Source organism: Myotis yumanensis, unplaced genomic scaffold (genome assembly GCF_028538775.1).
Source record: "Myotis yumanensis isolate MYYU_CA2020_CCGP unplaced genomic scaffold, mMyoYum1.0.hap1 SCAF_6, whole genome shotgun sequence".
Taxonomy (NCBI): Eukaryota; Metazoa; Chordata; class Mammalia; order Chiroptera; family Vespertilionidae; genus Myotis; species Myotis yumanensis.
In genome coordinates, this window is record NW_027223757.1 from 90496351 (window position 1) to 90511135 (window position 14785).

The 14785-nt window shown below is 55.0% G+C and overlaps 1 protein-coding gene across 1 annotated transcript in view; it reads right to left on the minus strand.

The window, feature by feature from the left end:
• Positions 1-4987: 4987 nt before the first annotated feature.
• Positions 4988-14785, minus strand: part of RAB44 (RAB44, member RAS oncogene family) — a 29877-nt gene continuing 20079 nt past the window's right edge. The window contains 6 exon segments of the mRNA XM_070419419.1: positions 4988-5078; positions 6609-6685; positions 8958-9059; positions 10091-10205; positions 11189-11270; positions 13739-14510. Of these exon segments, the coding sequence (XP_070275520.1) occupies positions 4988-5078; positions 6609-6685; positions 8958-9059; positions 10091-10205; positions 11189-11270; positions 13739-14510 (1239 nt within the window).

Below are 14785 nucleotides of genomic sequence, written 5' to 3' on the forward strand. Positions count from 1 at the left end.
CCTCTCCTTGGGCACTTTGGAGGAGATGCCCACCTGGCAGGGGAACTGAGGCTCAGAGCCAGGGCCTCAGGGTGCCGAGAGCATCTTTACTGTGCTCAATACTTAACTCCTCTCCTGGGCTCTTTCCCAGGGTGTGTCCTGTGGGACACTGGTTCCCTAGCATGGATTTTAGGAGACTGCCAGCTCTGAGCATCTCTCAGAAAATCCAAGTGGCCTTTAGGGCAGTGGTCGGCAAACTGCGGCTCGCGAGCCACATGCAGCTCTTTGGCCCCTTGAGTGTGGCCACGAAGTTTCAATCGAACTGTACGTGCGCGCCCGCACGTGGTATTTTGTGGAAGAGCCACACTCAAGGGGCCGCAGTTTGCTGACCACTGCTTTAGGGTATTCAAGGCTCTGATAAGTCCTGCAGCAAAGAGACCAGTTTGACTTGGTTCAACCCAGTGTTTTTGACCGTGGAGTCAGTGTGTGTGTGCGCGCACATGTGCGGGAGTGTGTGCTTAGCTGTAGCACTATTACCAAGCAGACCAAGTTGTCTGGGAATTTCAGTGGAGACAATATCCCCGGCTCACAGGCCAACACACAAGCCTGAGGCTTGCTCTCAGGAGGCCAGAGAGAGTGCGTAGATACAGGGGAGGAGAGATGGAGGCCTCTATTTGCTCTGGAGAGAAGGAAGGGCCTCGAAAGGGGCCCCTACCCCAGCCACGCGAGGAAGAGAACCACAGAGAAGAAAGAAGGGTGTTCAGAATTCACAGGCCCAGATTCATGGCTCTGTGGTTGACCATATTTGTGTTCCCTTATTGGGCTGAGAGGTTTGTGTGTGACAGCTGGGGGAGGGCAGACAGAGGAGGGAGAGGCTGTTAGGGTGAGGGGCAGGCAGGGTCAGGTGGGGGTACCTGGGTCCTGGCCCACCACCAGCAGCAGGAGCCCATAGGCCAGCAGCTCCTCCCCACCCCCCAGCAGGCTGAGGCCTAAGAGCCTGATAGTCACTCAGGTGTGGCTGTGAGCCAGGCAGTGAACATGGCATTGGGCTCTATTCTGCTCCAGACACGTAAGGATGCATAGAAACCAGCCCGCGGGCCGCCTCCCTCTTTCCCCTGTTGAGCCCCACTCTTTCCACAGACCCCTGCGTACAGGGGACACCCTGGACATGCATTAGCCCCTTGTGGGACGGCTCTGCCAACTCCCTGGGTCCCAGCCCGACTCTGCTCCTCGGGAGTTGCAGGACCTTGGGAAGTTACCTCGTGTTTCTCTAAGAAGTGAGGAAATAAAAAAAATAAAACGATGTCAACAGTAACTCACTAAAGAGCGAGATTCAGGTAACTTTCATTTTTTTCTTTTTAATTTCTCATTTCTAAAATGTCTTCATTGAGTACAAATGGAATCTGATAAATATGGATAGAGATAGAGATGGAGATGAAGATGGAGATGGAGAGAGAGAGAGAGAGAGAGAGAGAGAGAGAGAGAGATAGAGATAGAGATGGAGAGATAGAGATAGAGATAGAGATAGAGATAGAGATAGAGATAGAGATAGAGATAGATAGAGATAGAGATAGAGATGGAGATGGAGATGGAAATGGAGATGGAGATGGAGATAGAGAAGATGTATGCTTTCTTTTTTAAGCAAAAAGACTTTGACCTTGAAACAGGGATATTTTAACCTGAGGTTCAAGTATGAAAGTGGAAGCCCAGGGCTTTGAGAAGGTGTCAAGTCCCGACCACCGGTCCCCAAATTGCCTGCACATTGGAGGCACTTGAGGCTTTGAAAATACTACTGCATGGGTCCTACCCCCAGATACATGATTTACTGGTCTGGGCTTTGGCGGCCACCTAGAGCCTCTGCGGTTGGGGGGTGCTGCATCCCAGCTGTTATCTCCCTCCTCACCCCACTCCACCCACATGCTGAGGGCGGGGGGCACCTGATTGAGGGACTCAGCCTGGGAGATGGGGTGTAGACCCAGAGTCAGCCCACGGCTGATGTCGCCGCCTGCTGCCTTGCAGGGCGGGATGGACGCCCTCCCACCTGCAGTGGGGAGAGGCTGGCCCGTAACTCAACAAATAAATATTTCCTGAGTGTCAACCCTGAGCCAGGTGCTGGGGATCCGGCAACAAACAAGACAGCGCAGTGGGGTCCTCATTCCAGTTCCCACCCCCTTTCTCCTACAGTGGGGACAGGCCTGGAGACCCTCTCCAGCTGGCTCAGAGCCAGAGCTGCGGGTCCCCGAGCCCCCTGCCCAAGAACCTGCTTGGTCCTACTCTCCTTTTCTTTCTTTCTTTTTTTTTAAATTAATTTTTATTGGGTTTTAGAGAGAGGGGAGGGGAGAAAGAGAGAAACATTGTGAGAAAGAAGCACTGATTGGTTGCCTTCCACATGCACCCCGACTGGGGATTGAACCCAAAACCTAGACATGTGCCTGACTGGGAATCGAACCAGCGACCCTTCGGTGAGTGGGACGATGCTCAGCCAACTGAGCCACACGGGCAGGGGCTCACCCTTCTTTTCATAATCAGCCTCGAGCTAAGTTGTGACCTGAGCCCCCTTGGCTGACATGCACTGTGAGCTCACCGCTTGTCTGAGAGTCCACTCTGCAGTCTACCTGGAGTCCCTCCTGCTGCTGTCCCCGCCTGCCTCGTGCTGCTCCGGGGCTGCTGGGCCCTGCTCGCTGACTTGGAGCCTGTGACACCGGGAGGCCGGGCCTCCACAGTGTGCTCTGCACAGAGGCTGGACCCAGCAGAGGAAGCCAAGGGGGTTCCGGGCAGGAGTGCAGGCCCTTCCAGCACCATCTCTAGGGAGCTCCAGGCAGCTGCCTGAGCCGGGGCAGAGCCGAGAGAGGGGCAGGCCCAGGCCACTTGTGCACTGGGTCCCCCAAAGGACGGGGCTCTGTCTGCTCTCCTGGCCCCCCAGGAGTCACACCCTGCCTGCCTCCTTAGCTCACTGACCCTCAGGACAGATGTCGCTGCCTGCCAGCACTCTGGACCCCAGAGAAGGAGCCATTAGCCAGAGCTGGACTTGCCCACCCCTGTCCAGGGCCAGGCATCCCTCACAACAGCCCGGGTCTTGTGTGTCTTGCTCTGAGCACTACAGCCTAGACCAGTGATGGCGAACCTATAACACGCGTGTCAGGTGACACGCCAACTCATTTTTTGGTTGATTTTTCTTTGTTAAATGGCATTTAAATATATAAAATAAATATCAAAAATATACATCTTTGTTTTATTATGGTTGCAAATATCAAAAAATTTCTATATGTGACACGGCACCAGAGTTAAGTTAGGGTTTTTCAAAATGCTGACACGCCGAGCTCAAAAGGTTCACCATCACTGGCCTAGAGACTGCTCAGAGCGGCAGGCCAGCGGGCTGACTCAGAGGACCCAGGCGGGGTGCGGGGGGGTGAGTGGGGGGAGAGACACTGCGGATAGGAGAGGATCAGCAAGGGCCGGTGACAGAACAGGCTGGGCCACAGGATCAGCCTGCATACAGGCTAGGGGTCGAAAGAGGTGCCTCAAGGGCATCTGGTCCAAGCTTGGCGGCTTCTGATGCCTGAATCTCTCCACCTCACCTCTTGCCAAGTGTCACCTGGCTTCGGCCTCTGTGCCTAGTGGCTGACCTGAGGCCTCCCTTTCAGAATGGAGCAGCAGGACGGGACGGTGATTAAACAGCAGGAAGGCGCCGCCGCTTTCTCCTCTCTCTGTGCCGCTGTCTCTCGAAGTGTCTGTGCTTGTGTCTCTGTGAAACTGGGGTTTCCTCTGATTCAGCTGAGGAATTCACCCAACTGATCGCAAAGTACCAGCTCGGTGCCCTGCCCGCTGCCCGCAGCGCCGTGAGCATTGCTGTGGTTACCAGGCTGGGGAGACAGAACAGCGGCAGCAAGCAGATGGCAGGAGATACCCAACCCGGGCAAAGACCCTGCCAGGAGGCCAGTGGGGAGACTGTGGGTACTCCCACAGACTCTACCCAATCAAGCCAGTCTCCCAGCTGCTCCCTGGCCCCCCTCACACCCCAGCTGTGCCTCCGGGGCATCCAGAGGTTGAGGCCTCGGGGCAGAGGGCTGCACCAGGGGGCACCTGGCCTTGGAGCAGGAGCAGGATCCCGAATGTGAGCCCTTAGGGGCAGATCTTATGGAAAGGGCTGGGGCTCAGGGAAAAGGGGGGGTGGCTATCAGGGACCATGAGGACATTGCTCTTCCCAGGAATCCATTCTTCTCGGAGGAAACGCCAAGCCTGCAAACAGCTTCGTGAGCGCAACAAGGTCACGACCTTGCCCGGCGTGGAACAGGGACCGGCTTTCACGAGCGGAGGACTTTGTCGTTAATGGGCCATGCCGGTTAGGAATCAGCACCACAGCAACACCCTTGAACAGTTTCTTCCCCTCCCCCCCCCCAACATGCATTTTTATTTCTGACTATATAGGAACACCCAGTCACCGTAGAGGATCCAAAAAGACAAACACGTATAAAAGGAAGATACCACCCCCACATTCACCCTATAATTTTACTGCCCAGAGATGGGTGGCTAATATTGTGGTGTATTTTCCTTAAGCTGTTTCTCTAGACCCGTGGCGGCAAACTGTGGCTCGCGAGCCACATGCGGCTCTTTGTCCCCTTGAGTGTGGCTCTTCCTAAGCCTTGGGAGTGCCCTGATTAAGTTAATAACAATGTACCTACCTATATAGTTTAAGTTTAAAAAACTTGGCTCTCAAAAGAAATTTCAATCGTCGTACTGTTGGTATTTGGCTCTGCTGACTGATGAGTTTGCCGACCACTGGCCTAGGCTTTTCCTCTCTTTAAAGAGTCCCCCACCCCAAGGTTATTTGCTCAGCAAAGTCCTTCTTCGGGGAGCGAAGGGCAGCGCTAGTGCAGCCCCGGCCCTGGGATCCGAGCCCTGACCGGGAGGATTCTCTGGATCTTCCGAGCTGGGCCTCCGATGTTGCTGTCCAGGCAGGCGGGACAGGGAGCCTGAGGGGGGCCGTCCCCCCAGCCAGGCCAGCTGGTCAGGAGCAGCAGCCAGCTTTCTTCGGCGGCCTCTCCGGGGCCACCTCCACCAGCGAGCCCTTCAGGAGGTCTTCTTGCCTCTTGAGTGACCTGGACGAGCACCCCCAGGCATCAGTCCTCTCTCTCAGCTCCCGGGGCAGCAGGAGGGGCCCGTGGGTGCAGCTGGGGGACCGGAGAGCTGGGCCCCTGAGCTGCCTCTCTCCTCCCGGCTCTGCCCCTGCCCTACATGCCACAGGCACCAGAAACACGGGGCACGGAGACGGTGGGTTCGTCCCTTTTCTGGCGTTCTTTCCAGCCTGCTACGTGCCGGCTCTGTGCCAGGGACTCCGACTGTGACAGTGACGCCAGCGTGTCCTGGCCTTGGGTAGTGGGGGAGGCGGGGGAGACCGCTGGATCAGGACCCGATAGCTAAGCGCCCAGAGGGACTTCACAGCAGGTCCCGGGGGATTAGGGAGGAAGGAGGCAGTGTCCGGCTGAGACGCAGCAGTGGACAAAGGTTTGCCAGCAAAAAAGGGGGTAGAATCCAGGGAGAGGGCAAAGGCTCTGTGTTAAGAGAGAGCTTAGAGGTTGAGAAAGCAAAAAATGCCCATTCGTGTTCATTCACTCATTCATTCATTCATAATATGTTTATGGCCGATCAATGATTCTCATCATTGATGTTTCTGTCTCTCTCTCCCTCTCCCTTCCTCTCTGAAACCAATAAAAATATATTTTAAAAACTACAACACACAATATATTTGCTATGTGCTGGGCCCTTTGCTAAATCCCAGAGCTGAGGTCTGAATGGCCAGAGGAAGCCTCGGAGGCAGCCGGGCTCAGGTTCTGTGGGCCTGGACAAAACGGGCTGCCATCCTAGAGCCATGGCGCGGTTTCTGGCCGGAGGGCATCATGGCTGCCTGGGTTACAGATTAGCAAGTCGCTGTAGACACTTTGTCAGAGAAGGGGCTTAGAGATCATCTGGTCTGATACTCCTGCCGCTGACTCCTTCATTCATTTATTGAGCACCTAGTATTTGCCAGGTCTCAGGTGTGGGGGACGGGGCTAAACAAAATAAACAGAGCCATGTCCTCCAGGATCTATAGCCTGGGGCGGGAGGAGGCAGCAGGCAACGAGAAAACAGACAAATGCACATGTAATTCTAATTTGTCCCCAAGGGCTTTGAAGGACAGAGACCTGAGTCCAGCATAGTGGTGGGAGGGGGTGGTCAGGGAGGGCCCCCTGAGGGGCTGAAGCTTAGTTTGTGTGTGTGTCTGTGTGTGTGTCTGTGTGTGTATGTGTGTGTGTCTGTGTGTATATGTGTGTGTGTATGTGTGTGTGTGTGTGTGTGTGTGTGTGTGTGCAGGGAGATGGCACTGGAGACAATGCAGGATGCCGTGAGGCATTGGCATTGTATTCTAAATCCAGTGGGAGTCACTAGAAGGTTGGGAACACTTTGCCAATGAGTACACTGAGGCTCAGAGACCAGATGTGGCTCTGGGAGGTGAAGCAGCAAGTGGGCTGGTAGAGCTGGCGGCTCCACACAGCGCTCTCTCCACACTGGGGAGCCCTGTGGTTCCCGAGGTGCTTCCCGCCCAAGCTGGCTGAGGGCTCAGGGTTCAGGGTGGGAAGCGGGGCACTCACCTGGCCAGGTTCACCATGGGCTCCAGGATGTTGTGACCCAGGGCCGCGCTGCATTCTCCAAAGGAGAGCCCCAGCTCCTGCAGGCCAGACAGAAGGGAGTGGGTGCCCTGGGGGAGACCACTGGAGTCCAGGAGGCAGCCCACCCCCAACAGCCTGGCCCCAGGCAGAGTCCCGCGCAGTCGGTCCCTAGGCCAACTACAGAGGGCGAGGCAGCCCCCTCTCCGTGTCTCCCAGGTCCCCAGCCTCGCCCCTCTGCCCGCTGCCCCTCCTCCCTGGCTGGGCAGGTGTCAGTGACACCCTGGAAACAGCCTACAGCCTGTGTCCTGACTTGGAGAAATGTCCGTGATGTTTTTAAACCATTAGTTATGTTGTTTATTTCAATAATATTTAATTGGGGGAAATATTAGAAAAGACGGCATAAAAAAGTACAAAATATAAACCACTCCCGTTGGCATATACACTGAGTGGCCAGATTATTATGACCACAGATGTTCGTAGGCAAATTAGGTATAATTTCGTGCTGAAGTTGCTAGAGGGCCAGACCATTATAAATGCCTGAATAGCACAACATACCTAAGTATCGTTGCTGATCAAGTTCATCCTATCATGTTGATGGCATATCCCAATGGAGCTGGCTTCTTCCAACAAGACAATGCACCATGCCACGGTGCTCGTATTGTGCAGGAGTGGTTTCAAGAACATGAGGGAGACTTTACCTTGCTTAGGCGGCCCCCACAATCACCAGATCTCAATCCAATTGAGCATTTGTGGGACGAAATTAAAAGAGCCATCAGGCAGCTGGTTCCACCACCATCAAATCTCACAGAACTGGACAGTGCTATTCATCGGGCATGGTGTCAGATTCCTCGCATCACCTTTCAACATCTCGTGGAGTCAATGCCAAGAAGAATCGCAGCAGTATTGAAGGCGAAAGGTGGCCCAACGAAGTACTGAGGGGGTGGTCATAATAATCTGGCCACTCAGTGTATATTTCCATTCTGTTTTATATAACCCTTTTATGGGGGGAGGGGTGCTAAATGTCATTATACCATTAGATTAAGCCAATAAAACTGCTGTCTTGTAGGCTCCAGTCAGATATCAGCAATCTCATAGGGGTCAACCCAACCTGCAGCTGCTGTTCTGACGTCACATTACGGTGGAAGCACTTCTTCCACACCCTTCACTATTGTCCCCGGGGCAGGGCTCCTAACGGCAAATGCTAGCCTCTCACCGGAACTCCACAGCTTAACTACCGGCTGCTGTCCGGGCTTTTCCTTATAAATACCACTGTGAAGACCATCCTCCTGTAAACATGTCTGATTACACATTGTACATGGGGGGCCAGCTCATTCTTCTCTGGGGGCTGTTATTTCTGCTTCTTTTAGGGTAAATTGCTAGAGGAGGAATTACTGTGTCAGAGAGATGAGCTACTACTTTTAGTTCAGAGAAAAACCTTCCCACCCCGCAGGCGCCTCAGCGATGAGCTCACGAGCAGGAGGGACGAGCCCAGAGGAGAGACCGGAGGAGATGCAGTGTGAGAATGCGGGCAGGGGCGGGGCAGAGGTGGGGCAACGAGTGGCTGCTTTTTATTTTTTTTATGATTTCGTTATTATTCTCCAGATTTTCTGGAATCTAGTCAACTTCTATTCATAAATAAATAGTAACCACTGTCTGGTGGTGGGGCTTTTGATGTTAACCTTCCTGGGGAAGAATTTGAGTCTTAAAATAGAATAAATTAGAAGGAACGTTATGTTAATTAGAGGCCAGAGATAAAATTAAGATTTGATCGGGAATTTTAAGTGAAGCTTTTAAAACCTTTTTACTCTGAAGCTATTTTTTACGTAGGTCAGGGCATTGGGTGTGGATCTGCTAATTCAGCAGTGAGGTTCAATGCCGTGCCCACCATTACTCGTGTTTGGGTCTAAGGCTGGGCTGGGTGGGAGGCAGAGGTGGCCAGGCTGCTGTCCACTCTGACCTGGCCTTTGGCCGGGCAGGGGCAGAAATGATCAATGGATCCTTCTCTCTAAAAAAAGTATTTTTTTTTATTGATTTCAGAGAGGAAGGAAGAGAGAGAGAGAGAGAGAGAAACATCAATGATGAGAGAGAATCATTGACTGGCTGCCTCCTGCATGCTCCACACTGGGGATCAAACCTGCAACCCCAGCATGTGCCTTGACCGGGAATCAAACCGTGACCTCCTGGTTCATAGGTCGATGATCAACCACTGAGTCACGCCAGCTGGGCAATGGGGCCTTCTTGGATGCCCAGGCCAGGGTGACCTACTCACCGTCCTCCAGGGAGGGGTCTTCCCCGTCCAGGCTGGGGAGAGACCGACACTCAGGTGCTCACCTGGGCCAGTTGCTGCCCAGCCTCGGTGGACACCTGCCGCTCCTCGTCACAGTCCATCTTGTTTCCCAGGAGAAGAACTTCCACTCCAACACACCCCGCGTCCTGCACACAGAACACATTCCCTCAGCCACACATGTTGAGCGCCTGCTGTGTGCCAGGCCCTGGGTGGACGTGGCCCTGACCTCCGGGAAGCTGGCAGCGTGCCTCCTCCCGGCACAGACACCCACCTTTCCCGGTCACCCTCACTCCACAACCTTCCTACCTGGGCAATTCCCCTCCATCTGCAGTGAGGCTGCCCCTCCTATCTGCCTGCAAACACGTCACCCATTTTCCAGGGCCAACCTCAAAGCTCCCTCCCCCAGGCAGCCTTCTTGGATTGATCCTACCCATGCCCCTCTCTTCCTGCCTGTGCTCAACAGCCCAGTGCTCGCTGACACAGGGTGTCTTGGTTCTTTTCCTAATTGTTTCATGGATAATAATAACAGCTTTTATTTACGGAGTGCTTACTACCTGCCAGGTGCTGTGCTGAACGCGATGATGTCAGTTAACCCTCACAAGTCTACGAGAGAAGCCGGGAAAGTGAAGTTCAGAGAGGCTGTCACTGAGTTGGGGTGGGATAGTTGGGTCCGGCCTGACCCCAGAGCCCAGCTGCCTTTGTCTCTGACCTTATCTTACTTTTTTTGCATCTCTTCAACTAGAAACTCCTAGAAAGAAGGCTACATGTCTTACTTCATATCCCTCTGTTGTGCTGGCACATACTGCATAATTTCAGCATATATGTATGAATTAAGTACATGGGGAGAGAACTAGACATGTGTGGACAGAGGAAGTACCACCTAAAGTGGTACGAGAATTGCATCATCCCCAGGGGTTAAGGAGACCTCGCAGAGCTGCTGTATGTAAGAAAGAAATGTTCGTAGGACCGAGGAAGAAGTTTGTGTTGGAAGCTGTACTGTGTGGTTGTGGCTCCCTGATACGACTCCCAGGCCACCCAGTCACATGCCCTCCGTGAGCTGCACTGCCTGCATGTCTATTGTAGCATCTGTAATCCCGGGAGAAAGGGAGCGTGGGCAGGATACACGTTCCCTCTTGACTCCAGAAACTGGGGCCAGCCTCCGCCACCACCTGCTCACCTGGAGACAGTCCAGCCAGTAGCGCACGTGGGCAAAGCTCTCCTGGGATGTGACATCATACATGAGCACCACACCGTCAGCCTTTCGGAGCAGCTGCCGCGTCATGCTGTGGTACCTGCCCGGGGAGTCTGCGTGAGGCCAGGCCTGCTGGGCTGAGCCCGGCCCCGGCCTCTCTAGGCCTCAGCCGCTCCATCGGCAACGAGGGAGAATTCACGTTCCTGCTTCTCATTGCTTCCCACGAGAGTGATCGCATGCTGGCCTTCTTACACTGCATAGTGAACAGTTCTCATGGCTCAAATTCACAAGGTACCAAAGGGCACCCCGTGAAAGGTCTCCCACCCCCACTCTGCAGCCACCCGGTCCCCCTCCCCAGAGGCAGCCAGGGTCACCAGCTTCTTAAATATTTTCCCAGAGGCACTTTATGCATATTCATAAATGTACATGCATACACATACCTGTGCACACGCACATGCACCTGCCCTTTGCCCTTGTTAACACGGTACGGTGTAAAACACTCACGTACTCATTCACATTCAGAACCCTGCCTGGTTTTTCTAGTCAAGAGAAGGCTTGGAGGTGTTTCCCTTTTGGCCACAGTGAGGGCCCTGGGTCTTTCTGTGGCTTCATAATATTCTATCGTGTGGACAGACCCCAGCCTGTCTCGCTGGCCCCCACCCATGGCATTTGGGTTGTGTCCAGTGCTTTGCAATATAAACGCTGCTGTGAACAGCCTTGGTCCCTTTGATACCATCATGTGAGTTACCAGAAGCATGAGTTTCCAGATGTGAAACCGCTGGGCAGAGAGAAGTGCTTTAAAGTCTGATCACTGCGGCCCAACCGGCACGTGGACAGCCAGTGTTTGCAGGATAGCGTTCGGGCGCTAGCCCTGAGGGCCGAGCTGGGGGGATCCTCACAGAAGCTGGGCCACCCCGTCTTCTCTACTGGCCCTTGACTCTCCTCTCCGACCTCCTGACTCCCCCGGGGGTGATGTCTCTTTTGCACTGGACGGCCTCTTGCCCACCTTGGCCTCCTCTGGGCGGGGCTGCCTCCACCCGGCACCCGGGCTCCGCGCAGGTCTCCGTGGAGACAGGGCCCTACCTCTCCTGGCCAGCCGTGTCCCAGAGCTGCAGCGCATAGTACTTGTTGTCCACCAGCAGGTTTTTGACCCAAAAATCCACTCCTAGGGCACAGAGAGGGTTAGGCCTACTCTCCAGTCACCACCCAGCACGTCTAGCCAAGGCCGGCCCAAGTGCCCAACCCCGGCCCCAGGGGACGGGAACCTGCGGCTGCTGGGCTTCCCTCTGCTCCCCAGATCCCATCCACACTCAAGGGCCCAGGTCTCCCAAGAAGCCTTCCCCGACCCCCCAGCCAGGGGCTCACTGTCCACATAGGGAACCTTGCGTTGTTTTGACCTCTGTGAACACAGCAATGTGTGTTCCTTAGTCTACTCAGGAAAACCTGTTCATTGTTTTATTTTATAATTCTCGTTTCATATCCCAGGTACGGCCTGCATCCTCCCTTCGACCAGACAGCCAGGGGCGCGGAAGGAGCGCTGACTTCAGAGGTGACTGATGGGCTGTGAGCTGTCCCCCCTCTGCCGCTGTACCTGCTGTGTGACCTGAAGCAAGTCACTTCACCTCTCTGAGCCTCCCTCCTCATTGCACCGCACAGGGCGGCCGGGAGGAGTCAATGACTTATGCCCAAGGTTTAGCCCAGTTTCTGTCGGGCGGGGGGGGGGGGGGGGGGGGTGCCTGAGAGGTGTCATTGTTATCATTATTCATTCTCATCTCTCTGAACCCCAGCCCGTTGGATTTTACAGCCTCACCCCTGCCTGAGGTCATGGCCCCAGACCCTTTCTGGAAATATGGAGGTAAGTGAAATCTCGGGGAAGTTTGGAGTCTTTGGGGTACAACTTCCTGCCAACCCCTACTTCCCAAAGGAAAGCAGGTGGGCGGGGGGGGGGGGGTGATGGAGAGGCTTCTTTTATTTATTTATTTTTTGGTTAATCCTCACCTGATGATATTTTTTCCATTGATTTTTAGAGAGAGTGGAAGGGAAGGGGAGAGACAGAGAGAGAGAAAAACATCAATGTGAGAGAGACACATCGATTAGCTGCCTCCCGCATGCACCCCGACCAAGGCAGCAACTGAGGTACGTGCCCTTGACCAGAATCGAACAGGACCTTTCAGTCCATGGGCTGACGCTCTATCCCTGAGTCAAACAGGCTAAGGCATCAATCTGTGTTCTTCTTGATTGAATTTCCTGGAAGCCTCTTAGTACATGATAATGGGGGGAGAATCGGTTATTGGGGGGGGGGGGGGCAGGGCTATTGTAAGATGCCTGGTGCATTGGAGATGCCATTGGCTTAGGAGGTTACTAAGGGTGGCCCTGCAGGCCTGCGACCCTGCCCAACCCCAGGCCGGACCTGCCATGGGTCCCCATTCCCCAGGACGCTGCATCGTTAACTGGCTCCCAGGTGAGGATCCTTAAGCAGAGAAAAGCCTGAGGCCTTGTCCTGGGAACTCTCTTGGATGTGGGCTGTCACTATCCACATGGTCCCAGTCACGTGCACCCTGACAGACAAAGATCGGCTCACTCCCTCTTCGTCCCGAGTGGCCATAACGCTGGCCTTCCGTGGGCCGACACAACACCCAGTGCCACATATCCCGGTCCTAGGGCAGTGGTTCTCAACCTTCTGGCCCTTTAATACAGTTCCTCATGTTGTGACCCAACCATAAAATTATTTTCATTGCTACTTCATAACTGTAATGTTGCTACTGTTATGAATCGTAATGTAAATATCTGATATGTAGGATGGTATTAGGCGACCCCTATAAGGGTCGTTCAAACGCCAAAGGGGTCGCGACCCACAGGTTGAGAACCGCTGTTCTAGAGAGAGGAAGCTTTGTGCTTCGGGACATTTCATTGGCAGGAGCCACTGAATGAGACATCATCTAATACTTACAATAATAACAATAACAATAATATTGATTAGCACTGTGTGCCAGGTATTATTCTAACAGCTTAATGCGTACAAATGAGCTAATCCTTACAACCACTCTAGCAAGCCAGCACTCCTGTTGTCCCCATTATGCAGATGAGGGTTTGGGGCCTCAAGGGGCTTAAATCATTTGTCCAAGTTCATATGGCTAGTAAGTGGCAGGACGAGATATGAGCTCAGGCACCCTAGCGTATCACACCCCACAAACACATTCTATATAAAACATTCAACTTGCCCAAGGCAACTTCCCCCCAGAGCTGGGCTGGCTGGCAGGGGCTAGTCCCAACCACATCCAACCTGTGCGACCCTGCCGAGCCCTGCCTTCCCCGAAGCCATGTGGGTGGGACTCGCTTGTTTTCACCATCAGTCAGCACTGGCACCTAAATTGCAGGGTGCTTTGTTGATGTGGCACATTATAAGCTAATCAGATCAATGCAGGAAAAGCAAATTACCTGTAATTAGAGATGATTAGTAAAATAGTAAGAGCATCCCATAAAGTCAGTCTAGAGCAGGGCCTGGGGCAGGACAGACTGCAGCTTCCCCAGGGGTGCTCGCTCCAGCCTGCTCGGGCTTGCTGGCCAGGGCCCTGGGCCTCCCCCCCCCCCCCCCCCCCCCCCCCCCCCCCCCCGCCCAAGATGGGCGCTTACCCACAGTGGCTGTCAGCCCAGAGGCGAAGGTGTCCTGGTGCAGCAGGTGCAAGAAGGATGTTTTGCCCACGTTCGAGTCTCCCAGGAAGATGATGTGGTAGATGTAATCAGGGTTGGCTGGAGGCTCGCTGCCCTTGGGGCTCCCTGGGGAGGGGGTCAGCCCAGCCTCCCCGGAGCCTGTTCCTGGGTCTTCAGGCCTGTTCTCTGCCCGAGGCTCACGGGGTTGTGGGGGGCCTTGTTCTCCCTCCGCTTGAGCGGCTGTGGCTGGCGGCCTGGGTTGGGCTTCCAGCGCAGCCTCCGTACTGGGCAGGGTGTTCGTGGGCGGCTGGGGCCCTGCCCCACCCCCAGGCTGAGCCCCCAGAGGGGGAGAGTCCCTTGGAGGGGACGGTCTTCCAGGAGCAGGGCCTTCTGCCTCAGCCTGAGCCTGTGCTGTGTCAGGTGGGAGAGGGGCGGGCAGGGAACTTCGCTGGGGGCGTTCTGAGGGCCCGGTCCTCAGGCCCCGAGCCTCAGAAGGCTGCTCTGAACTGAGGCCTGGCCTGCCCTGGCCCCCCTGTTTCCCCTCCTCCTCCCTGGGCTCCTCCTCCAGACTCTGCTGAGGGAGGGCAGGCAGCCTGCTTAGCTGGACCTGGCCAGGAGCTTCCCTTAGCCCCCTGGGACGGCCCTCCAGCACATCTGGGCCCAGCTCACCCTGCTGCGCCACTGCCTTCGTGGGAGCCTGAGCCACACCCTCCAGACCCTGTGAGGGCTCAGCCAGGGGAGCCTCAGTCACACCCTCCAGACCCTCTGAGGGCTCAGCCAGGGGAGCCTGAGCCACACCCTCCAGACCCTCTGAGGGCTCAGCCAGGGGAGCATCAGTCACAGCCTCCAGACCCTGTGAGGGCTCAGCCAGGGGAGCCTCAGTCACATCCTGCAGACCCTGTGAGGGCTCAGCCAGGGGAGCCTCAGTCACACCCTCCAGACCCTCTGAGGGCTCAGCAAGGGGAGCCTGAGCCACACCCTCCAGACCCTCTGAGGGCTCAGCCAGGGGAGCATCAGTCACAGCCTCCA